The sequence below is a fragment of the Mustela erminea genome, chromosome 2, assembly GCF_009829155.1.
Source record: "Mustela erminea isolate mMusErm1 chromosome 2, mMusErm1.Pri, whole genome shotgun sequence".
In the NCBI taxonomy this organism is placed as follows: Eukaryota; Metazoa; Chordata; class Mammalia; order Carnivora; family Mustelidae; genus Mustela; species Mustela erminea.
The window spans coordinates 65936345-65962926 of record NC_045615.1 but is presented as its reverse complement, the minus strand read 5'-3'; the positions used below and the strand labels follow the sequence as shown (position 1 = coordinate 65962926).

At 36.5% G+C, this 26582-nt stretch overlaps 1 protein-coding gene across 15 annotated transcripts in view; it reads left to right on the top strand.

Annotated features, from left to right (window-relative positions):
* COL25A1 (collagen type XXV alpha 1 chain) overlaps window positions 1–26582 on the top strand; it is a 463262-nt gene that overhangs the window by 317421 nt on the left and 119259 nt on the right. For 13 of the 15 annotated variants that reach the window (XM_032333114.1, XM_032333113.1, XM_032333110.1 and 10 more), the window contains 3 exons: window positions 21895–21966; window positions 22688–22795; window positions 25579–25614. In XM_032333114.1, the coding sequence (XP_032189005.1) occupies window positions 21895–21966; window positions 22688–22795; window positions 25579–25614 (216 nt within the window). Of the gene's footprint in view, window positions 1–21070; window positions 21131–21894; window positions 21967–22687; window positions 22796–25578; window positions 25615–26582 lie in introns of all 15 variants that reach the window. The other 2 variants (XM_032333117.1, XM_032333109.1) reach the window with 1 other exon arrangement.

Genomic DNA, 26582 nt, shown 5'->3' with positions numbered 1-26582 from the left:
CAAAATTATTGTTTCCATAGTTCCTTATACCAAGTAAACTGGGCAGTCTAATTGTGCTTTATTAACGTGTGAGTATGGCATGAATCTGTTAATAAAGGAACCTTAGTGGTGGAAAAGCGGGTATTAAAACCCTCTAATGTAGTGTTCAAAACATCAAAAAACTAGTAACATTTTTTCCAAGACAGGAACTTTAGTTAGTGACAGGCCTGAAGGAATTCATTGGAATTGAGAACGAAGATAGGAAAATGATGATGGGGGAGCAAGAGGAGAGAAATTGCTGTGTCAGAGTCAGTGTTGTTTTGGTTCGAAGCCCGTGTGATGTGATGTGAAGTAGAAAAACTAAATATAAGCTTAGGAGGTGCCGGGGGCAACAGATGGTTAAGTCCTGCCTCATTCCCATGTCTTCATATCAGCCTGAACAATCTGAGTTTCTTGGCAAGTGAGGAAAAAAAAAAAAGACTGAATGAGATATCACCAATCTTTTTTTTTATTATTAAGATTAAGATTATTAAGATTAAGATTTTGTTGTTGTTTTAATTTCTTTATTCCTTGGGCTTTTCATCAAGCTTATTTTCAGAAGCTGAGTTAATCTATTAAAATTATGTCCCAACCTCGCCTTCTCACCCAAGTCTTGAGTCCGCTGTGACTTAGAGGAGGTGATCACCTTGTGAGATTTTCAGGATGGCTGAAGGGAAATTCTACTGGTAAGGTAGGAAGTACGGAATGAGGGGTGTGATTCAGAGAGACCTCCTCAAATGCAGAGCACACCAGAGAATCTTCTAAAACATGCCTGGTTCTAAGCTATGTAGACTGTGTTACTTGGTCTTTTTCAAGGCTTACAAGGTACTTCTCATATTAAGAATTATCAGACACTTGCCTTTTACACAGCTAGTCGATTAAAATACTACACTGAGGGGCGCCTGGGTGGCTCAGTAGGTTAAAGCCTCTGCCTTCGGCTCAGGTCATGATCCCAGGGTCCTGGGATCGAGCCCCGCATCAGGTTCTCTGCTCAGCAGGGAGCCTGCTTCCTCCTCTCTCTGCCAGCTTCTCTGCCTACTTGTGATCTCCGATTGTCAAATAAATAAATAAAATCTTTAAAAAAAAATACTACACTGAATATCACTCTGTACGTAGGTGTTTGTACATATATAGATTTTCATTAAGGAATTATTCCATCTATAGAGATATTTTATATACATATATAGATTGTGTGAATATTTACTTAAAATTGCAGTTGCTTATATTATCTTTATGAAACAGTTCCACATGAGTACAGATTATTATTTATATATACAAGATCTAGATACCTTTAAGTGTGAACCTACTTTTGTTTATTCTCTAATTCCTATTAGAAAAAGATAGGCAGGGGCCAACAGACACATGAAAAGGTGCTCAACATCACTAATCCTCAGGCAAATGTAAATCAAAACCACAATGACATAATAACCCCACACCCAGTCAGAATGGCTAGTTTCAAAAAGACAAGAAATAACGAGTATTGACAAGGACGTGAACGAAAGGGAACCCTCGGGCACTGTTGGTGGGAGTGCAACTACTGTGGAAAACAGTATGTGGTTCCTCCAAAAATTAAAAATAAGAATACCAGATGATTCAGTAATTCTACTACTGGGTATCTACCCAAAGAAAATGAAAACACTAATCCAAAAAGATATATACAACCCTGTGTTTATTCCATCATTATTTACAGTAGTCAAGATACGGAAGCAATCTAAGTATCCATCAATAGAAGAATGGATAAAGAATACACACACACACACACACACACACACACACATATATATATAAATACACAATGTACCTGTACATACACAATGTATTACTCAGCCATAAAATAGAATGAAATCTTGCCATTTGTGACAACATGGATAGACCTAGAGGGTCTTATGCTAAGTGAAATAAGTTAGAAAAAAATACCATATGATTGCGCTTATACGTGAAATCTAAAAAACAAAACAAAGGAACAACCCAACAACGAAAACAAGCCGACTCTTAAATACAGAGATTAAACTGGTGGTTGCTAGAAGGGAGGGGTTGGGTGGTGGGAGGGATGGTCAAAATAGATAAAAAGGATTAAGAGGTACAGACTTCCAATTATAAAACAAGTAAGTCACAGAAATGCAAAGTATAGCATGGAGAATATAGTCAAAGTATTGCAGAAAGAAAGAAGAAGAGAGAACAAAGAAAAGGAAAGGAAAGAAGGAAGGAAGGTGGGAACGTAGGAGGGAGGGAGGAAGGGAAGGAGCCAACATTCCAAGCCATCTGTGAAGTTTTATTGGATTAAATCGATCTATCTTCCTTAACTCTTTGTTTAAAATTGCCTTTCTATTCAGTGTGGCATTGCAGAATTGTTTAAAGAGAATAAAAACTAACTTTTAATAATTCAATGCTTAATTTTTCTTCCTGCATGTCTTAGCCTGTAAAGAAAACTGTTCTCAGTGGTCCTTTACAAAGTAAGACAGAAACCATCAGGATGACAGTTCCTGACTAGCACATCAAAAACTGGCTTTGACATTGTAGTAGAGTCTACTGATTCAGCTTAAGCTTTTTTTGCTTAGTACTCATTAGTTAATTATTTGACAAATACCTACCTTGACTTGAATATCAGGAAAAGTTTGAGACCTCGCTCACTACCCATTAGCATTTTCTTAGCTATCTCTCTTAACTTTATATTTCTTAGTGGTTGAGGAAGTCATAAGGTTCTAGAATGTCAGCACCAGAATTTCCTTTTAGGGATATAACTTTTTGATATGAAAGGGATGCATATAGTATTCTTTGAATTGAATGTATGTTATAGCAGCACCTTATAATTTTTCAGTCCTGATTCTTCATTACTCTCAATATATTTTTTGTGCCGCTGAACTGTTTTTTGAGAAAGTAAATATTGGAAGGATTGTAAATCATTAATATAGTTTGATCAGGTGTTTTGGAAATCAGAAACTATTTTGCCTTTTTAGCATAGCAGTTTTCCATCATTTGGTAATAAACTGCTAGCTACAACTTAAACTTTTTTATTGATTTTTAAACATTTCTTTGGTATTGTGTCTTTATTCTTTAAAGACTTTATAATCTATATAATAACCAGTATAATTTTGATGATGAAAACAATAGTAAGAAATATTCTACCCTTTAATTGTATGTTATTCTTTGACTGCCAAGTAGATAGCTATTCTGTTTAAATTGAAAACTTCACCTCTACACTCACCACTTTCATTTTGTGCTATAGGTAAACACATTATTTTGACTTTGAAAAAATGAAGTTTCTTTCTTTTTTTTTGCATAAAAATATAGTCCTTTATTTATTTTTGTATTGTGTTATGTTAGTCACCATGTAATACATCATTAGTTTGTGATGCAGTGTTCCAAGATTCATTGTTTCTGTACAACACCCAGCACTCCATGCAAAGTAAAGTTTCTAAAGAAACTTCAGTGTTGGGAAATTCTAGAATATAACCTTATAAAGCCATTTTTTGATAAAGCCATTTTTGTTGCTTTTTGGGGGGGCTTAATACAAAATTACTTTTCAGTCTTTCAAACTTTTGTTTGGTAGTCATTCACAATTACTCAATAATGTTATAAAAGGAAATTAATTCTGAGGAGTTACAGGAAGAGGGGAATGTCTGGAGATCTATTAGACGTTTCAAATTTGCTCGGAAAATTAATGTAGAGATTTACAACTTCAGCCTTCATTTTACACTTTGAGGCAGAAAAGTCAAACAAAATCGAAATCGAGAAGGCTTCCTGTGTCCCCGGCACAATGTTGACCGTGAATGCTGTAACTCTATACCGGTCTGTAGTATTATTTCTACTTTGGAGCCCTGTCTTTCTAATAAAATGTGTCGGAGAAAAATGCAAAGTTCGTGTCGTGGTATCTACCCCCAATTTTATGTAGTAACTCTTATAATAACTTAAGATTTTCTAGAATGTGTCAAATGAAATGGCATGTGCCAACAGGGCTGTAGTTTGAGAAACTGCCACAATTTATATGGGATTTCTTTTTAAGGTAGAAGAGTAGTAACACCCTTGGCTGTAGCAGGGGAAAGGAATTCAGTGTCTTTGTTTTTCCTTATTTTTGAAGTTTATAAACTATTTTGTGCAAACTTCCCTCTATGTTTTGAATTAATAATTCTCATGAGGCAAATGAGAAGCTACAGGCTGGTAGTTTGTGCACCAGATCCTGAGATGAGATAAATTTTATTTGTCTTTCCCAAATTATTTGTTAACATTTAAGTTTTGGGAAATTTCATGTAACTATTTTTAATTAAAAAGCATAGCTGAGGGACTCCTGGGTGGCTCAGTCAGGTAAGCATCTGCCTTCAGCTCAGGTCATGATCCCAGGGTCCTGGGATCAAGTCCCTCATCAGGATTCTTGTTCAGCAGGGAGCCTGCTTCTCCCTCTGCCTGCTGCTCACCCTGGTTGTGCTCTCTCTCTCCCTCTCTCTGACAAATGAATAAATAAAATCTTTAAAAAGAAAAGCATAGTGGACATACATTGTTGTATTAGTTTCAGGTGTACAACATAATGATTTGATGTTTATATACATAATGAAATGTCCACCATGGTAAGTGTGGTTACCATCTGTCATATAGAAAATTATTACAATATAACTTTTAATTCCTCTTGGAAAATTGGAGCCAGTGAGTATACATTCCTTTATAATTTCCATTGGCTGAGGCTGAATTGGGTCTATCTGCCTTAGATGGAGCATGTATTCTTCATTATACACAGTGACACCTAGCCTACTTACTTTATTTATTTACATGTGTCTATTGTCTCTGTTGGCCCTGGAGCTTGCAATACCTGAATTAGAGATTCAGATTATTTTGCCTCTGATACTATGACAACAAAGTCCATCAAAATATGCAGACACACAGGTAACAAAACAATTAATGACATTTATTTTCTAGGAAGTAGGCCACATTATTCCCTTTTATTTAATTAGTATACCATTTGTTTTTAAATTACATAGAATTCCTCTTACATTGGTGATTGTTGATCTACGGTTCTGTAGAATTTTTTATTTAGTATACCAGTCTGTTCAAAGGTGATAATTAGTACTAGTTCATCTTGCCATTTGCAACAACATGGAGAGACCTAGAGGGTATTATGCTAATGAAGTAAGACAAAGAAACACCAATGACATATGATTTCACATATATGTGGAATCTAAAAGAAAAAAAAATGAATAAACAAACAGTAAGCTGAAACTGACCTGTAACTATGGAGAATAAACGGGTTGTTGTCAGAGACGGGGGTGAATAGACAAAATGGGCGAAGTGGAGTAGGGGATACAAACATCGAGTTATGGAATGAATCAGTCATGGGAGTAAAAGTTAGAGCATAACAAATACAGTCAATGGTATTGTAAAGGATTGTACACCGACAGGTGCTCGCTGCAGTTGTGAGCATAACATAATGTAGAAAGTTTCTGCATCACTGTCGTATACCTGAAACTAATGGAACAGGGTGTGTCATCCATACTCCTATGAAAAATCTTAATATTAGCTCAAACTTGGTAGTTTTTTAAATCAAGATGTCGATAGAATTTATGCTATCTTTAAGAAGTTTGTTGAAATATGAATTGTAGAATAACAAGTTTTCAAAGTTACCCCCGTTGCATGTAGAATTGAACAGCAATTTAATATGCAACTTAATGGTAAAAAGATAAATTTTAGTCCTTTAATTTTATATGTTTAAAATTAGAAACAACACAGGCTTATACTTCAGAGTCACTCCTTTAAGGAAAAGTCTGGCCCCGAATTTCGGAATTTCCTTTTGGTATTTCTTAAAAGTATAGATGTTCGTTTATTACTGAAGATCATATCGGTTAGACACCTGTGTAGGTTGTAGCTGAAAATTATAGATATTTAAAATCATAATATAAACTTAGTTTCATATGTTTTTTTTTAATTGGACCCAAATAATTTCCTTTATGATACTAGGCGGTCTACTTCCAGAAACATTCTTATTTTAAGGCACTGTGTATATTTTCTGGGGTTTTGGTGTTGTGGTTGCAGAGTTGGGTTAATGGAAACATTTCCCCTTATAACATTTCTAACAAAATGGTCTTGATGGTGCACCAATAAAAAACAAGTTCATGAATTGTTTGGAATTGCCCTTTATAGCTCTACTGAAAAATCTTAAGAAAAAGAATTAATTTGTGCTAATATTATTTTATCTCTTTTTCTCTGTGTCCCCCTTGATAATAAATTAAATTGAAACCTGATTTTTCTGAGTGTAACAAATGCATGATTTGAGGGTGTGGTCCAAAAGATTTTTTTAATATGGCATTAAGAGGGTCCTATAAGGTAGATTCTATTTCTTTTTATAGAAAAAGTTTGTATGCATTTGAAACGTTTCTTTCTTGCAGTGTTTTTAACTGTTGAATAATACAGGAACTAAAAACTCGCTTTTGTGAGAATAATAAATCTTTTGGCAATGCCAGAAAGGGTTTCTAGATAAATCTTGATTGTTCGACTTTGAAAAGGTGCTAAGGAGGCAGATGATATGGGTAACAGATTTTGCTTGCCATTACATCAAATTATATCTTGTAACTACAAAATAAATCCATTTCGTAGCCAGCCAATTGCCTAAGAACTCCTACAGGGTATGCTTAGCTCATGGCTTTGAGTTTTATTCAAACACCTCCAGTGGCAAGGAGCTCACTCACTCTCTTCCAAAGCAGATTAATAATTATAAACAATTCTGAATATTAGAAGGTATGCTAATAATTATAGGCAGTTCTAAATATTACAAAGTAATTAATAAATCATTTACACAACAAGTATTTATTGTGACTTTTTTTTTGAATCAACATCTGCTGTTTTCTACTTCCTCTACCTCTAGTTTTAGTCCTGCCTTTTGAACTAATTCTTCTTACACATGACAACCCTCCAGTGATTTTATAGAATCAGTGAATGAAGATGAAGGTTAAAATGAGCCCCAGAGCCCTTCTCATCCAAACCTTCACACACTACATTCTGCTTGCAGTGGTGGAGGTGATGACGCCCCACAGGCAGTTCTGAACCTATTTAAAGTAGCTCTTAGATCCCACCTCATCTTCCCCTGCTCCAGCCCAGCTTCTTTCTTCATTTCTCACTTGACAATTGTGTGCTTTCTTATGGCGTATGTTCCTGACTATGTCCTCCTTAAAGGGTAATGTCCAGAAACTAAACACATTAATGCAGCTTGATTAAGTGGGAGGTAGCCTACCTGCCTCTGTTTACATTAGTATAGCCTGGAATTAGATCAGTTTTAAACAACATTGGCAGTCATATCATATATTGATGCATATGTTTACTATCAACTTAAATTCCAAAGTCTTTTTTCTTACTGTCACTAACCCTTAGCTCCTCAGTTGTGTTTTTATATAACCTCTTTATTGGATCCAAACACTAATCCTTTTATTCTCATAGTATAAGTACACTCTATTCTGTTGAAATTCTCTCCAGGGTTTGATTCTGCCATCTAACAAATATTGCATCTCTTCTCTGTCACATTTTCTGGGCATCTGAGGCACAGATATAAACACAGGTATATATACATGGAGAGAAATGATTCTCAGACCCAAAGTTTGAGAAAATTAATCTAATTCATTGATACAAAACTTAAATGTTGAATGGATCAGGACTGAGAACAGGAACTATGTGACCAATTAAGCAATATTATAAGTGAATTGTTCAATTGGTTATAAATCCACTATTTTTAGTAGGTTTAAGAAGATTTCTCAATTTAATATCTAAGAATAATATAAGAAATCTGGACATACCTCCTGCTGTCATCTGGTTTTATCTATCTATCTATCTATCTATCTATATCTCCATGTATTATTTTACTTATTTTAAGAAGGAAATAAAATATTTTAAAACAGCACCTATTTTTTTTTTGCAAAATTTCACCAACAAACCCTTTAATGATTTATTCTAGTCTTGACTTCAGTGTATAAGATTTTACCAATCTGTCTATATTTTGCAAGATTTATCTTGTTTTTTCTTCTATTACTTCTACTTTTCACATTACTGAAAAATTATCCGTATTGATATTAATAATTACTGAAATTATTAATAATTTCTGTAGCCAATGGCCAATGCTCAGTATTGAGCATTTAGATTCCCAAAGTTTTCACTTACAGTTTCTTCACTTTTTTGGTATTTTATACTACCAATCTGTATACTGATTTTTAATCAAAATATCTGTATACTTTTCTGTTTGAGAGAGAGTTAGCAGTTAAGTAAGAACTGGTTGCTTCTGCTTTCTTCTATCAACTATTAATGTTTCACTTTCAATTGACTAAAAATATCTATTTTTTTAATTGTTCTTTTTCTGATTCTAACTAAAAATGTTCTTTGTGCCCTTAGTTTTTTTCCCCCCAAAGTTAATGGGATCATAGTACCCCTGACACAAATTTGTATGCTCCATGCCACTTTTGTGTATTAATCCTGAGTTTGACTTTTCCTTCCTTTTTTCTTTCTTTCCTTATATTTAATTATGTTCACCGTAACAAAGGAAAACTTACAAAGAATAGGAGAGTGGAAGGGAAATTAAGAGCATAATAATTCACAAATTGGATGATGATGCCTTGGAAAAGCTGATTGTGGTAGTTCCTTTGAAAATACATTTTTTTCCTTAGTCACATTTTTTGGTGCCTTTTTCCCAATATTTAATAATTTCCCCATTTCATAAGTCAAGAAATACAGAAAATTGTGCTAATGTTATGAAGCTTCATCCCAGTCCTGGAAAATGATAAATTATTCTTCCTCACTTTTATGTTCCATAGTTACTGATATCCCTTATCACACGAGGAGAAAGATTGACAGTGCCTTATGTGTAAATAAGTAATTTAAATTCAATAATGATAGGATAGACACACATCTTGTAATTTTTTAACCACATATGGGAATCATAAAAGTTATAGCTGATGAAGTGGCAGAACTGGCTACTTATCTGAGTAAACCAGATGCCACCTGGTTCTTAAAACGTAAACTTTACTCTTTGTGGTGCTGAAATTGGAGACCCATTGAAGAGAAAAATTAGACCTATGAAATATGTTTGTGCTTTGGAGGGTGGGCTATTGCTTTCAGATCATCTAAGACATCAGAGAAATATTCATCACTTCATGTGCTCAAACACAGAACATGGTTTTTCCCGGTTGCTTTTTTTTTCCTTTTTTATTACTGACAAATAAGGCATACATTCCATTAAATGATTATTAAAAGACCATGTTACACTTTGAATTAATTCTTGTAATCATAGGAAGAAAAAAATTTTCTGTTATATATGGCAAATGCCTTTGATAGCTGACATATTAAGTACATTTAAATAGAGAATTGACCTTATCAGAAATTACAGCTACAGCTTATTATGAGCCTTCATTTTCAATAACTTTGCAAGACAACCTAATGCCTACTCTTAACATTCTTGGCTCACATCTTATTATCTAGATATTGGAAACTGGGAGATAAAGAAGATTGAGGTAAAAATATTTGCGTACGGTCAGTGTCGATGTTTCAACTAAATTGTCTGTGCAAGTAAATACCACTTTTAACAATTAAATATAATAAGCATTATAGTATGTTACAACTTAAGATGAAAAGTATACTGCATTTCATTAAATAACGTTATCATCAACCGCAGCCAGGAAATTAAAACCAAAAACTAGAAGTTCATATTATGATTTCCAATATCCATATTATTATAAAGTTTAGATCTAATTTCACAGAAGTCAGGAAATTCTATTCTGAGATTCCCAAAGAACCCATAACTCTCACATAGATTACAACAGCCTCTTTCATTAGGACCTCAAATCATGGGACTCCTCCCACATGGGTCCATCACTATGGGATGCAGTACTTCCTTTTCAAAAAGGCATTACACCTTGTTCTGTTTTTCCTCCTAGAGGTCTTGTGTAACAATCACATTTTGAAAGTTTTATGATTTAAGAACCAGTGCTCTGAATTACAACATGTGATTGAGGCAAAGAGAATTTGTAACCCTTTCTTCAAACGCTGATACAACAAAATAAAGTTCCGTCAGTCAACTAACTGTTATTATTTCCTTTCTGAAGCAAAGCCTTTCTACACTAGTCTTGTTTCTAATGCAGCATTCAAAAGGGCTAGATCAGAGACCTTTAACTGGTGGTCTGTGGGCCACATCCTTCCTTCAAATGTATTTCTGTTTGGACTGTGAAATTTTTTCAAGTAAATTTGAATTGGTTACAAACATTTAATATCTGAAGCATTCATTTAAAACAGAATACTTGCATTTCTGGCTTTAAGGATAAGGATAAGGATAAGGATAAGGTTTAAGGATGTTTAGATGGAGAAACCCTAAGGTTGCTTTCCTCTAAGGAAAAATCACTTGAGTGCTCACTGTTTCCTTTTAGCCCTGGACTGTCTCCTATTCAGCCGAGTCTGCCCACTTAATCCTGTTCTTTTATCTATGTCGCCGGCCTGGTCCTTACAGTCAGTTGAGTTTACTCCATATGAGAAAGTGACATCAAAAAGAAGATAACTATAGGGCATTCAAACATGTTCTAAATTACAGTCAATATTTTAGCCCGGTATGGAAACCTGCAAATTTTAGAGATGCTTTCAAGCCACAATCCAGGTTTATGTAATTGAACAGCCCTTGGGAAAACACTAAAAATTTAAGATGTAGACTAAAGGGGAACATTAGAGAACAGGACAAGTTAGGAAGGTATCTAGAATAGGACTAGTGGAGGAAGGTATCTAGAGTAGTTTTATTTCAAGTAACATTACTCTCTGGTGAACTTGCCCAAGTACTCTATTATCTTTTTTGGTGTTGGTTCATTTTGAAGAGCTCCATTATCCCAGAGGACTATGAGACATTTGCTGTGGGCTCAAATTTATTTATGGGAGATGGTGACCTTCAGAGGTGGAGTAGGAAATACAACGGTAACTCTCCACCCATCATAGCTGAGCCCCATGGGACTCTCACCAGCTCTTTTACAGACTGGCTTCCAGCCATCTATCTCTTTCGTGGGAAGGAAAAAAGAGGCTGCCACCCAGGGAGCATGCCAAAGGAATTTTAGAGTCAACTCCATCTAATATCACTCAAAGGAAGTTTAGCAAATACCATCAAGCCAGACCTTAGATTTAGAGAACAACAGGACATTTCTGATTTTTCTTCCAAAATGAAGTTTGCAAAAAAAGTTGAATTTTTCTCACAGGCTCTTGGTAAAATGCATATTTTCCCTTCAGTATAAGGTGCTTTGTCTGCTAATGAATCCTCCATTTTCTTGGCACTGTCCTTTCCTGAAACATGCTGTGCCTCCTCTCCCCAGTGTGGACTGCTTCCTTTCAGAAAATGGTTCGAGTATATTTATGCTGAGTTGAGTCCTTCACTTGGCACCTTCAACTACAAAGCACCTTGGTTTTTCCAGAAGAATAAATATAAAATATTGTATTGCACACCGTCATGATGTTGTACCATCCTAGAGGGAGGACTTCTTGAAAATTAAAAGATTAGTCATTTGGGCTCCATAATTCAGAATTTGTATTACAAATGCAAATTGCATTAAATTCAGAAGGGGTGGAATGTCAGCTTACTTTTGCAGTGTTTTTTTTGTTTGTTTGTTTTGGCTTTTTTTAAGTGGAGGTTGTTCAGCAAATCGTTATGCAGTGTTCGGTAATCAAACACTGTTCTTTTTTTTTTTTTTTAAGATTTTATTTATTTATTTGACAGAGATCACAAGTAAGCAGAGAGACAGGCAGAGAGAGGGGGGAAGCAGGCTCCCTGCTGAGCAGAGAGCCCGATGATCCCTGACCCTTGGGATAATGACGTGAACTGAAGGCAGAGGCTTTAACCCACTGAGCCACCCAGGCACCCCAATCAAATACTGTTCTAAACAAGACTTCTGGAGGGTTTTTTTTTTTTTAACTTCCTGAAAGAGCAACATTTTCACAGGTCTTTTTTTAAAAATAATTACTTGCAAAACATATGCTAATTATAATGTGCTTATCTATTCATTAAAACAATCAATTAAAAGATACATACTAGCTAGTAATTGATTGGGGTAATTCTGATTAACATATAAAATTGAAATCCTAAAAGTAAATATATCTTTCATTACTGTAAACTTGTTTAAATTATATAATTCAGATCACCTTTTGTTTAGACAGGGCACTTACCAAACTAGCCTATATTAACAAATTTTCTTGTTCAAAACCAAATTCATTGCCTTAACTTTTAATCTTACTATTCTTTCTCTAAGTTTTAATTCTGTTAAGGGAATCTTTGTCATCAACTTTGGAACAACCTCACAATCCTTTTTTGAAACCCTCAGAGTCAAATGTGTTTCAGAATTTAGTTGTTAGACATTAAAAGTTAATAGTACTCATACATTGCATATTGTTTGACACCCTTAGAGAGGACTGAGGCACCCTGTAATCAAACCATCAGTTTCTGCACTGAAACACATGTATGTTCACACTAAGAATTATTAGTGATCATAAATACCCTCACATCTGTTCAGATAAGTTTTTGCCACCAAATGAGTTTGCTGCCAACTTAGAAAACCTTTAATTAAACTTATGAAGAAATGTTATTTTCAGGGACTTTGGATTTTGAAATTGCAGAGAAGGAATCATGAACTGTATTTTGATTTTTAATCTATTCTTCTTAATTTTACCAGGTTGTCTCTCTCAAACTTACATAAGCCATGGCACCTTCATTTTGTAAATACCTCTGTGGCTTCCCATTACTTACTTCCTTCTTTGAGGTCCTTTGAAGAGCTTGCTCATCTATACCTTATCAACTTCTCCAGGCTCTTCCCTAAAAAGTATGTGCTTCACCCCAGCCAAACTCAACTTACCAGCCATCCCCACTTTCCTCCTCTTTGCTTACTATACATCAGACTGGAATACCTTCTTCCCAAACCCAACTCCACACCCCACCCCAAATACCTTTGTCCTATTCATACTTCCTCCTATGGCTGAAATCCCATCTTTTTAGGAGCCTTATTCCATTTCCCAAACACAATGTGTTTAAAGAGCCTACTGCCTGCCCCTGTAATTACAGCACTAGTATAGTATATTTTCTTTATAAATTGATATTCTTGTGATTACCTCCCCTCTCCACGAGATTTAAACCCCCATAGCTTTTTTTCACAGTAATTGGCATGTAGAACGTACTTAAGAGACATGAATATTTTAGTTAATCTCACTCTCATTCTCATCAATTGGACCTCCCACAGCCATGGTTACTGACCTTATCCTGACCTTCTCCAAATGGAGAATGGCACCTAGATCTCAAGGAAGTATCTAAAACAGGACCCGATCTTTGTATTCCAAGTGTATATTCGGTATCCCATTGGAAAAGAAAAATATATTTTCTCTTTGGTTTTAGTATTCACCAAATACTATACTCTGAGGAAGGAAAGGTATCAATGCCCTTAGAGAGTGACCAGACACTGAGGGTCCATGTGGCGTTTCTGTTCTGCAGTCTCAACTTCTGCACTACTTCTTCGGGGCAGTCCTGCCTGACCAGCTGATCCGGGTTAGGTCACCTTCTGTGCACTCTCATAGTTTCTGTTTTGTTAACAGTCATCATATTCACTTTTGGGGTATTCAAACTGCAAACTCAGGTGAGTTAGTAATATGACTTAATTTTCCGCAGCAACTTGATTTTTGAATCTGATTTGATTTCCGAATCTGAATTCTACTTGATGTCTGAAACTGAGTCTCTCCTTCTCCTGAGCTGACAAAAAATACCGAACATCACTTTTCTTGGGATTTCCACACTTCCCCCTCCTTTGGGACTGATTCATACTTCTGAGGTCTTGTAGTGTCAACAGGTTTGGGGTGGAAATTGAGAGACACCTCGTCTCCGGTCATCAGTCCACACAGTTTGCTGCTGAAAGGGCAGCACGGCTTGACTGACCGGCGTGAGTCTTCACATAGAGGTTGTCACTGCTGCAACTATAGGACATAGGAACATTTCTGCTATTTCTGTGCCACGCTTAATACAGGGGAATCTTTTGCAAGGCTGCCTGTGGTCTCCTGCATCTAGACGTGTCACATGGTCATTTTTCTTCAAGGTATTGTTGCTTCTTGGAAGTGCCACTGGGAAAGAGGGCTTAGGTTCCCTCTGCTTTGGGGGATCACAGACCTATTTCCTTTCTTCCAATTTGAGGGAGTGTCTTCCTAGATATTTCTGGTTTTTAGACATGTTGGTAGGCAAGTTTTGTTTTCCACCCTGCCTCCTTATACCGCTTTGGAAGCAATAACTTCTGAGGCAATAGCAGCGAGTTTAACTGAGAACTTGACTGAGGGGCAAAGGAATAGGAAAAAATATAGGAGGAAAAGGGTGTGTATGTGTGTGTGTGTGTGTGTGTGTGTGTGTGTATCTCAAAAGAGATCACAGCCACATTTGTAATTGCTTGTTTAACATTTGCCTTTTTTGGTTATCCTCTAAGTTCCATGAAACCTGGGATGAGGCTCACTGTCCAAATATTGCCTTGCTCCTAATAGAATGCTCTTAAATTCTCCTTGATAAATGAATGAATACATGGGGAAGAAATTCAGAAACTCAGAAGGATTTATGGAAATTGTAATGATGAAGAGCATAGATGCTGGAGGAGATGGCCGGGGTGTGAATCTTGTTCCTCCACTTACAGTTCAGTGAGCAAAACCCTTAACCTCTTCGTGCCTCAAATGCCTCATCTGGCAAATGATTGTTGTGAGGATTAAGAGTTAACATTTATAAAGCTCTTAGGATAGTACCTGGCACATTGTATGTATCTTGTGAACGCTGACCACTGTCATTATCATCATCATCATTGTTTATTATCTTTATTGTGAAGAACCTCTAAGACAGGACTGTTCTCTTGATATTCACTTCAGGAGAATCATTCCTATTGGTGATAGCTAAATTTATATAAATAAAACTGACATGACTTTATTTTTGTGCAGTCTCCTAGACAAAGCTGTTTTGTTTTTCTTCCATGTATCCTGTGTCTACATTTCTCTGTTTGCCTCAGGGCAAGAGAATGCTTCTTTAAGAATCTTACCTCTTTTCACCGGCTCTTATCTTCTGCTGGCCTTTTTTTTTTTTTTTTTAGATAGCTGAGTTTTTATTTAATATACAGTGAAATATGCATTTCAAATGATTTATTAAAAAAACTTGATATATTATTGGTTTCTTTTAAAATTTATTTTATTTTCAGTGTTCCAAAATTCATTGTTTATGCACCATACCCAGTTCTCCATGCAACATGTGTCCTCCTTAATACCCACCACCAGGCTCACCCAACCCTCCACCCCACCTCCCCTCCAAAACCCTCAGTTTGTTTCTCAGAGTCCACAGTCTCTCATGGTTTGTCTCCCCCTCCAATTTCCCCCAATTCCCTTCTCCTCTCTATCTCCCCATGTCTTCCGCGTTATTCCTCATGCTCCACAAGTAGGTGAAACCATATGATAATTAACTCTCTCTACTTGACATATTTCACTCAGCAATAGCAGCAATCTTCTCCAGTCCTGTCCATGTTGATACAAAAGTTGGGTATTCATCCTTTCTGATGGAGGCATAATACTCCATAGTATATATGGACAACATCTTCCTTATCCATTTGTCCGTTGAAGGGCATCTTGGCTCTTTCCACAGTTTGGAGACTGTGGCCATTGCTGCTATGAACACTGGGGTACAGATGGCCCTTCTTTTCACTACATCTGTATGTTTGAGGTAAATAACCAGTAGTGCAATTGCAGGGTCATAGGGTAGCTCTATTTTTAATTTCAACAATTGTAAATATTTATGCCCCTAATACAGGAGCAGCCAACTACATAAGACAACAGTTAATCTGTTCGCCTTTCTTAGGTGTATATCCTAGCAAATGCTACAACAATCTGTGGAACACCTTATGAGATCACACAAAATAAATGGAGAATTTTTCAGTATGTGAAGTTTAGGAAGTTTTTCTTTTACTTGACACATGCCAGTGTTGAAAGGTATCTGCCATTGTTCTGCTTATTCATGGACCTTTTGTGGTTTGTCTTTACTCAACATTTTAGTAGTTATAGTATTTAATGACATTTGTCAAATGCATTGTATGGCTCTCTTTCTCTTCTAAATAATTTTCAAATTAAGATGTATCATTTATATATAAAAAGATAATTCCTGGAGTGACTAAGATTAACATTTATGATGGAACCCAATAGTGTGGAACTTGGAATATCTATAAAAAGGAAAAGTTAACTTCTTGAGCCAATACTATATTCAACTTAGAAAGCTAGTTTTTCCCATAACTAATATTTCCATAAGCCAATCTTTTTCTATCAGTTATAAATTTTGATTTTCATAAGGTCATGGTATTTGGTTGTTCAAAGGATTCCATTAGTTTTTTAGCTTCATGTAGCTGATTTTTCTATTCACATAGAGTATATCACCTACTGCAATATGAAATGATCTAGCAGCAAATTCCTTTCTCTTAATTTCTTTTCTTTCACTGTTTTGCTTTCTAACAGTTCCTGCTGTTAAACTAAAGTTATTCTTTTACCTAAATATTTTTGCATCCTATTACGATGTTTCCCCATCTGGTCTCTCTTAGCTAGAAATTGTTTTATCAACTCCTAGGAATATTCATCTTTATTTATGCTGTACACATACCAACTGTAATGTTTGTGCTGTAATGTGTGATATATTTGAGACTAACAGAGTCATGATACTATTTACATTATGGAGAAACTCAGGGATTTTCATTTTTCAGCATTACATATCTTTTATTCTGATTTAATTTGTTTATGGAGGTTTCTTGTATACCTTTATAATTAAACTATTAGCTTACTTTTTCCTTCATACCTCTACAACCTCAGACATACTCCCCTGTGTGTATCAGTGAGCATCCACTGTTGGTGGCATTGGCCATTGTTAGCCTCTAGATTACCTCCCAGTGCAACAGTGAGTGGAGGAATTCAGTTTATGTACATTTATTCATACAGTACAATTAATGGTGCAGTTTTCATTAATTCGTCATTTGGAGTCACTGCTTGTATAGAATTTTTGTGAGGTGAGTTAGTGTTCCTCCTGCCTCTACAATCACATTTTTATTATTTCTTTGTAGTTGTTTCTTCCTCTGCTCATCCCTTAAATTGAAGTCTTTCCAAGAGTTGTTTTCTAAATCTGCTCTCTCTGCAGTCTCTTTACATGACTTCAAGCAGCCCTAAGACTTTTGATTCCCACCTTTTTCCTGACTATTTTATTGGCATATCTAACTGCCATGCCTTGGCTGTTCATCGACATGTCAAATTCAATAGGTCCCTAACTGAATTCATTATCCATATCCACCTAACTGCCCCCAGAAAACCCATTCTTTTCTAGTGTTTCCTCTACCATTCTCCATCACTCAGGCTAGAGACTAAGGAGCACTCATTGATTCTCCTTCTCTTTTCCATTCTCAGCCAGACTACAAGTCTGAATCTTACCATCTTAATGTCACTTGAAACTAATGGATTTGTCCTTTTTGTAATTCTAGGGCACAGTCCCTCAAGTAGACTATTGTAACATTTTCCTAAATGGGTTCTCTGTCTTTAGTTTTCCTTTTGCTATACCAAACACCAACCCCTCATTCACAGAGCTTGGGAAGTCTTCCAGGGTTCCTCAAACCTGTCATTAGGTACACTTTTATTTACTTTGTAGCCCTTCTTCACCTAAATGACCATCCCGCCTTATGATTACTGTTTGTTTATTTTTTCCTATTTCTCCACTAGATGTTGACCCCTGCGAGCTTGTGATCGTGCTTACTATTCAATCCCCATGCCTAGCACAGCAAATGGTGCACAGAAGTCACTCAATAAATACTTCTTATAGATTGTTGATATTTCTACTATTCAAACTGTAAAAGTAGAAAGAAATTATAAATACATAAACTGCATGATGACAAAGTCTGGAATTAGAAGTCATGGATCAAATTCCTGCCTCTAACATTGCCTTATTGAATACTTTTGAAAAAATACAAAGTTTTCTCACTATAATGTAATCATACAACACCATTGCTGAGTATACAATAAATAATAGCATCTTGAATTTATGGCTCCTAAGTAGTTAGAAACATGTCTTATGAAATATTTATTTGTTCAGCATTTTGTTGGGTTAGGCTTTCCTCTTTGCTTCCAGAAGGTAATGAAAGGACATAGAGGTCCTCCTGAAATGATATTAAAACACTGGTCCAAGGTGATAACCTACTTTAAAGAATGTCGGGAAGATTCGTAAAGTCTGAGTAGGCTCCCAAGAGGAAAATGCATTCTGTAAGGTAGTTTTACACTCTCGTAAATCCAATTTCTTAGGAATTCAAACTATTTGGGAGTCAAAATTTTACACATTATCTCCAACATTTCAGCTTATTCCTGGACCCTTTCTCCATGTTTTTCTGGAGACACATTTCCTCCCCGCACACCCAGTTGAACCATCTGTGTACCAGGCTAGTTTTCCAAGATGTAAAACCAAGTGAAATATGTCCACTCCATTTACTTAGAAAGGACTATGACTAATGATACTGTGGGGAAAAAATGGCATAGTTAATGAAAAAGTACACTCTGTGTGAACAGCCAGAGAAGACTAACTGTTATGGCCACGTAAAGCCATGACTTAACAGAAAAGTATTCAGTGCCAGTACTTTTCAAGTTTATCCTCTGAGTACCTCACATGGGTCAGTTCAGTATCTACCTGTAATCTATAGATATCCCCTATGAAATGAGGTTCTCTACCACCAGCAAATGGTAAAATTTTTTAAAATTTGTATAAATCTTGCCTTCTACCCCATAATATGACAATGTTTGATTTACATTTAAAAAAGTTATTTAGTGTTTATCAAACTTGAATCTTAAGGAAGATGTGCCATATTTACTACTGCCTTCAATAGTAAATAACTTTTAACTACCACCCCCAACACTTGCATATACCCTTCAAGCATTGTCTAGGTTTGAAAAATATAGGGTCCTAGAATATTACAGCCCAGGCCATGCGATTTTTGTTAGCATTTAAGAGAATTCTTCCACATGTCTCTTTCTACTCTTTTGCATATAAACTTCTGAAGTCGTTTTTCCCAAGTCACTAATAAAATCTTTAAAATGTAGCTCTAAGCACCTAATTGCTAGCATTTTCTACAGTTATGATGATTGAGGAATATAAAAATCAACTTCCTCAAATAGAGATTTTCTGTTTGATGAAAAGGATCCGTCCAAGGAGAGAATTACCTTTCCACTTTCCTCTTTAGATTTCATTAACACTGGAAAACAAACTAAGAAATTAAAAACTAATGCTTTTTGTGAGCATTTAGAAAATATAATCAAACAGCAAGCTGGTCATGCTCAGATAGGAGTATGAGAAGTGACTTATTTATATATTCAGATTTCAAAACATTTGTAAGGCCTACCATGTGTGCTTTTAAAAGACTTTTAATTTTAAATTATTTTTGTTAGATAATCCTGTTCAAAGTGACATTATGATTTATCGCCACTAGTCAAGATTCTGATCCCTCGTAGACCTCTTGTTTGTATCTGTTTTTGTTCTTTGTTACATAAATATGAGATTTATATATAAAATTCTGACTGTGTAATATGGGGCTAATGAGTCACAGATGGAAAGATGTTGGCACATTACCATCTAATAACATTTTAAACTCATATTCCATAGTAAAACAAAAGCAAATTGTACACATCTGTTTTCCAACTTGTAGCATTTCTGAATTTGGGTAGCTTCTATGTTTCAAGGACTTTTACTTTGGGAGAAGAAAAAGAGGATACAGGTCACCTCAAAATTACCCAGACACTTAATAGCCATATCAGAAAGGATCTAGCAAAACAGATAAGATTTCCTCTGCTTTGCTTCCTGAGAAGTCCCAGCTCTAAAGAATGAAATTAAAAGGCATTAGGGTTGAAGAGATGTCTTCGTACCACAAACATCATTTTATTTGTTCTTCTAAAAAGAAAAATATATCCTGAATAAGGGGGAAATAAGGGAAAAATATACCACGATTAATAAAATTAAAAAACTAGAAGCTTACTGGCTTTCACTACAAATACCCTCAGAACAGATCTGAGCGGAGGAGGGGAGGGCAATGAGGAGGGAATGTCTAGGAAGCCTGCACACACCTGAGGCCATGTAAGCTGTGGTTGTTGTTCATTTTATTTGTATGTTAAACATGTTCTGGGTGGGGGGATGGAATAAAAGGCTCCAATATCTCACGTAGCTGGAAAAGAAATAGAACAAAGGCAAAAGTTCTCTCTCAGACCTACCCAATTGATAATGCCTGTGTACACGAGTTAGTATAAATTTGTGAATACGAGTCTCTAAAACATCGCTTCCCCATTCTCCCTGGCTAAGGAATTCAAAACCACTTTTCTACTTCAAGGGGTTGTGTGAACTGTCAAGTTCTTTTGGAAAAGTTACGTGACAGAAGCGATTACTGCAGAGTGTGACCATAAATCCCTCTGACATGAAATACGCATGTTATAAGAGACAGATTTCCATCCACCACCTCTGCAGGAATTCCTGAAACAGGAAAGACCTGAGACTCATCGTATGATTGGAGAGGGAAATTTTGATATGTGGGTGGTAAGACTATCTTTTGTGGGGCAGACTGCATTTATTCTGAGGAATCTTTCTGATCAGATGGCAAAATTCTATTCACTGTTGTCTGAAAAAGAATTAATACGTGTATGTCCTGAGTTGTAAACAGAATATCAATGGAGGGAAATCACGGTGTTGTTTTCATAACAGTGTCTACAGTTATCTCCATGTTGTGCTAACATTCTGTATGTAAGATTCCAGAAATGTTAAGAGTGTGTACACAGATCCCAGTGTAACTGCCACAACAGCAAGTTACAAGGAGTTCTCAATCTGGCCTTTCCATTAAAGGAACGTTTGGCCTGGGGGCCTCGTGTGTGTGCCTGGTTTCCTTTACAGTGTGTCAAACAAGACAAGACTTAGAGCCAGGACATGGTGGCATTAGGTATATGCTTGTTTTGTTTGTCCATCAGTGGAATGTCTGTGTGACGTTTTGTGTCGTGTTGTTTTGGTGCTGTCCCACGTCCATAGGGTCTGCCAGGCTTCCCCACAGTTGCTGCTCTGCACAGTAATCAGATCCTCACCGTCAAGGTTTGTGGTTGGCACCCATGCTACTCAGTCAGAGCCCACAATCAGCATAAGAGTGAGCAAGAACAGCTAAATTGGCTTGCCAAGTCCAGTTGCTCCCTTTCACCGTATGCAGGGAGGTTTGGGATCTTTGGGACCTCACCTACGTCCGTGAGGTCAAATATCTATTGAGAAGGAGAATCATGAACATATAAAAGAGAAGGACATCAAAGTCGAGCAGGGTCGATGAAGAGAGGCAGGCATGACTATCTAAAACTGTGCCACCCCTCAATGGTTTGATTTACGTGCATGACAACACTCCGTGACATTTTTCAGTCAAAGAATCCTCAGTATTCTGGACTTGGGGCATTTATAAAATGGTGGTCGCGTTCATGCCACGTTATGCTGGTTGACAAATCTGACGGAAATTGAACTGGTGCTTTGTCTCCAGACTTTCTGCTCAGTGTGCAGGACACAGGTGATGGGAGCCTTCCTGCTGCTTTCATATGCTGCATTCGAGAGGCCTAACACCCGCAGCAAAAGGATGGGACACCCAAAACATCCCTCTCTAACTACAGATCTGGTCTCGCCATCCCATTTTAGGATTATGTTTCTTTCAAGAAGAGCCAGACAGTCTGATGTCAGACACAAGCACCAGTTCCCTTTTGTTTAATGATCATTATAAATCTAATGTGTATGTCTTTATTTCTTTCTTGGGGCCTTCTGATGTCTATTCTCCAATTCTCTCACCTCTGAACTTCAACCTTTGACCTCACCTGACTGATCAGATGGTGTTTCCTAAAATCAATCATGGGTTTCTCTCTGCTGATCAGCAGCTCATTAAACGCCGCCTCATTAAGGTAGTGCTTATTCTTGCTCAAGTCTGATTTCTTCTTAACATTCAGTTATTACTCCATTTACTGTTGCTTTACTGTTTATCTCTCGTGGGTGGGGATATTTATTTGGAAATATCCTAGAGCAAAACTATGTGTAGGGAGCTGCATTTGTTTGAAATGTATATGAAAGTACCAAAGTAAAAAGGCATAGGATGCCTAATTTTTTCTTCATTAGAAAAGAAAGACAACTGAAATTATATCCAGTAACAGATCCAGTTTCTAAGCTCTCTGGCTTTGGTAATTTGTAAATCATTACACAGTTTGACAAGAGCTTGTATGTTTAATTTTATAGGTTGTGAAAAAGTAAACACATTTGTCCAACCACAAATGCAGCCATTTTATTAAACAAGGTGAATATAACTGATGCAGCATTTCCACAAATCAGGTTATGCAAAAGTTTTATACCAGCTCTGAGTACCATGATAACTTACACCGTTTCCAAGAGCTGAGAGGCCTGGTTCCGGAGCTGCCTTGATTTTAATAGCATCTACTCAGCTCGCCCAGCATGAATATTTATTTGCTCCCTGCTGGAAGGCAAATTGCCTACAGGCTTCATGTTCTGATTGTTCTGGTTTTTTTCATAGTGTAAACGTGGATTAGATAATATAAATTTAAAGTGTTGAAAAGAAAATCTGGGTCTTTATCTTTCATGGTCATTGTTGGTCTGTTCCCTTCTCCTTTATAGGGTGACCAAGGACAGGCTGGGCCTCCAGGACCTCCAGGCCCTCCGGGCCCAAGAGGGCCTCCAGGGGACACAGGGAAAGATGGCCCCCGTGGAATGCCAGGAGTGCCCGTGAGTTGCAGTTTGGATCCATTTGTTTTAAGGGCTGAGAACAGGGGTGGAGTGGAGTAAGGAGGGGCCATAAGGAGGTTTGCGGGAAGTGAGGTGACCAGAAAGTACCCAAGCAGACAGGGCACTGCCAACAGGATTCTGCCTCATGGCTCAATCCAGCGGAACCCATATGAACCACAAAGAGAGACCTGGAGAAGGCAGCTAAACTGGTTTTCAGGTAAGCCTCAAGAAGTCTATGATTGAGTATGCCTGATCTCACTTGGGCCCTGACTACTTTAGAGTACATCAATGCCTTTGACTTAAATGGGAGAATAGCTTGAAACTCAAGGTGAGAGATTGGTAACATTCTCCAAAGGATTAGGTAGATGATAAAGTCCCATGTGAATTATGGAAAACAAAGGAGGTAAATCTTTTTAATGTTTACTCCCTCGTAAATAAACTGACCAAAAAGGGAAAACAATTGCTAATAAAATAGTAATATTAACGGTTAAAACATCAGTAGGTATGGTTTGAATATCATTTGTCCTTTAAATATGAAGCTTTTGGGGTGCCTGGATAGCTTTGTGGGTTAAGGCTTCTGCCTTCGGCTCAGGTCATGGTCTCAGGGTCCTGGGATCGAGCCCCATATCCGGCTCTCTGCTCCTCAGGGATCCTGCTTCTCCCTCTCTGTCTCTGCTTGCCTCTCTGCCTACTTGTGATCTCTCTGTCAAATAAAATAAAATCTTAAAAAAAAAAAATACATGTGAAGCTTTTAATAGAAATGATTTTTTTAAAAATTTTTAAAAGATTTTATTTATTTATTACAGAGAGAGAGAGAGAGAGAGCCAGCGCACATGCAGGGGGAATGGCAGTCAGAGGGAGAAGCAGGCTCCCTGCTGAGCAAGGAGCCCTATGTGGGGCTCAAGCCCAGGCCCCTGAGATCATGACCTGAGCAGAAGGCAGACGTTTAACTGACTGAGCCACCCAGGCATCCCAATAGAAGTGATTTTAAAGCAATCTCAATAGAATATCTCAATAGTTAGATCTAAGTACTTAGTTATTAAGATTGATAAGTATCAATAATACAGTAGTACAGGACACTAGATAAATGGTTTGATTTGGTAGAGACAACACAGCAATTGAAAAAAATTTCTGGAAAAGTTTTAAAAAATTACTTTTATATTATGGCCTTAGAACTTGAAATTCAAATCTATTGCTGAATTAATCTATTTATCTATTGCTTTGACTTAAATATTTTCGTAAGTGTTTTCATAGTACAAAAGAATGAAAATATTTATCTGCAAAGTGGAAAGATTTTAAAACTAAAGAATCAAAAAGAAAAAAAAAAATCAGCCGTAGTCATTAATGTTTTGGAGTATTTCGTTTTTATATTCATATATTTATGTATTTTTTTCAAAGAGTAATTCTGTTTGTTAAAATGGCTCTTCTGAGACAACCTCTTGGAAGTCCCATTTCCCTTTCTGAAAGCGGCTGTCACTTTGTCATATGAAAGGAGGGAATGAATCCCAACCTATGATTGGCTGGCTGTTAGGATGTCTCACTGAACCATCACAGGTAGTGGTCTTACCTTGAAACTGTTTTTGAAGGTCTGACCTTTTCCTGGGATGATATCCCAAATGATAGAGACAGCATAACTTTAGGAATATTTAAATCTTCCCAAATAATTGCTGGTTGCCAAGAAAGATGCAATGAGTATTTCTTCAACTAAAAAGAATGGTTAAAACCATTTTGATGGTATAAAACTAGTCAGATCGTTGGGTCTTGTATACTCTACAGAAAATTCAAAGTATAGATTACTTTCAAGATAGAAGATAAAGGTAAGATATGACAACCTGTAAAGAATTAAAAAATTATGTCATCTTTCATATGAATATAATTATTCATCTGAGTAAGAATGGAGCTTTTTACAAAGAAGTATGAACAGGCTTTTTTTTTTTAATTCCACCTAGAGAAATTGAACAGGGTTTATAGTCTCACAGTTAATTTTTATATGCCATCATAACCACTAGAAAAAGGTTTTATAAAAACAAACTGAGAAATACTTAAAGTCCCAACAATTTCTATAGCTATTGACATTACAAGAATGGTTCTTCCAAAAGTTATCTGTTGCTAATGACTATCAATATAATAATATGATGATCAAACGTAATAAGGAATTTTGTGTGAATCTGCATATTAAAAAACTATGATGGGGTATGATATAGCAAAACATTCTATGTATTTGAACATATGCTATTCATTTTAATAAAACATGTTACTTCAGCCATCACTAATTCAGGAAAATCAAAATTCAAACTCGGTTTGCTCAATTTGTTATTTAATTACTGTATTAAGGGCAGTTGTGTCTCTGTCCTATGTATGGAAGTTCTGAGATCTCATAAAGAGGGTCAGGTCATCATCTTTATGTCTTCATAAACAGAACAAAATAAACAAGATATTACTGGAATTACAATTAAATATTTTTCTAGGACCATTTACTGACTTAATATAATCACCCAGTAGGGGTGATTTTTATTTAGAATACATTCTTGGCATAATTCTTAAATCTCTGCTGTGATCTAGACTCATTTTATTAAATCCTAAAATGTTTATAAAATGCATTTGAAGAAAGAACGTGGCTCTCTTTTTATTGCATTGTATTTACATTTCTCTACTTAGCCTGAAAAATATATTTGACATTCATGCACCCCAGTGGGTATTGTGAAAGAGGGGGGAAAAAAAAGATTGAAATTGCTTTTTACTATTTATAGCATTAATAAAAATTATCACTGTTCTTTTTTAAGGGTGAGCCAGGGAAACCAGGAGAACAAGGCTTGATGGCAAGTATCTCAATTTCTTTTTCTATGCTAAAAAGAATAGAAGTCTAATTTATTCAAAACTGTGGTCCAGAATATGCATAAGGAAAAAGTGGGAGATTCCAGGCAGGAGAAATGACAAAGAGAGTGAGGAAGGTCAAAGGATGGAATTTTCGTTATTCCTTTCTTCCTTCCTGCTGTAAGGAAGATTATATTCAGGGATATGCATATTAGCTTAAATAGGAATGAGTTTCAAAGGAATGAGTTTTCAAAAGTCACATTCAGAGGAATATGACTAACTGTGAATTAGTATAGTGAGTCTTCTAGAAGGATTCAAGGAGTTTTTGTTGTCGAAGGGCTTCCCCCAGAAAGAAACAGTCGTGCCTTCTTGAGTCCTGTCATTGAAAAAGATCATGAAATTATTCACATGGTCTGGCCAATAGACATACATGACCCATTCTTCATGATTTGTTTATTCTTTGCCAATGAAAGAGAAGTTGGGGCAGCTTGCTGGGCCTGGAAGAGTAGAATTCCTTCAACCTTTCTCTTCCTTCCTATCTCCAGAGCCACCTTTCTAACCTATTTTATGACATAGATAATATTGGGGAACTCAGGTGGACCTTCTAATAACCCAGATTCCAGAGGACAGCTGTGTTTCACACTCGTCCTGGATACAGTGGTCACAGTGAACTTGATTGGGTGCCTTATACACAATGTGTGGCTTGCAGCTTACAGGTGTTTAGGGTCTAACATTTATTTTAAAAAACTAGTTAGCTAGGTCCTAATGCAACTAACACACGAGAATATGGCAGTTGGTCAGGAATTAAAACAAATGTGTGAATGGGTTAAAGGTTAAAGGCTTCTCCCTGAACAGGATGCCTTCAACAGCCCTCCTGGGAAGAAACTCATCAAGCTGTAGTCCTAGCCATTGTGGGATCGGCTTTGAAATATCACCAGTTGAAGGAAAGTACCCTAAAATGGAGTCTGAGCCC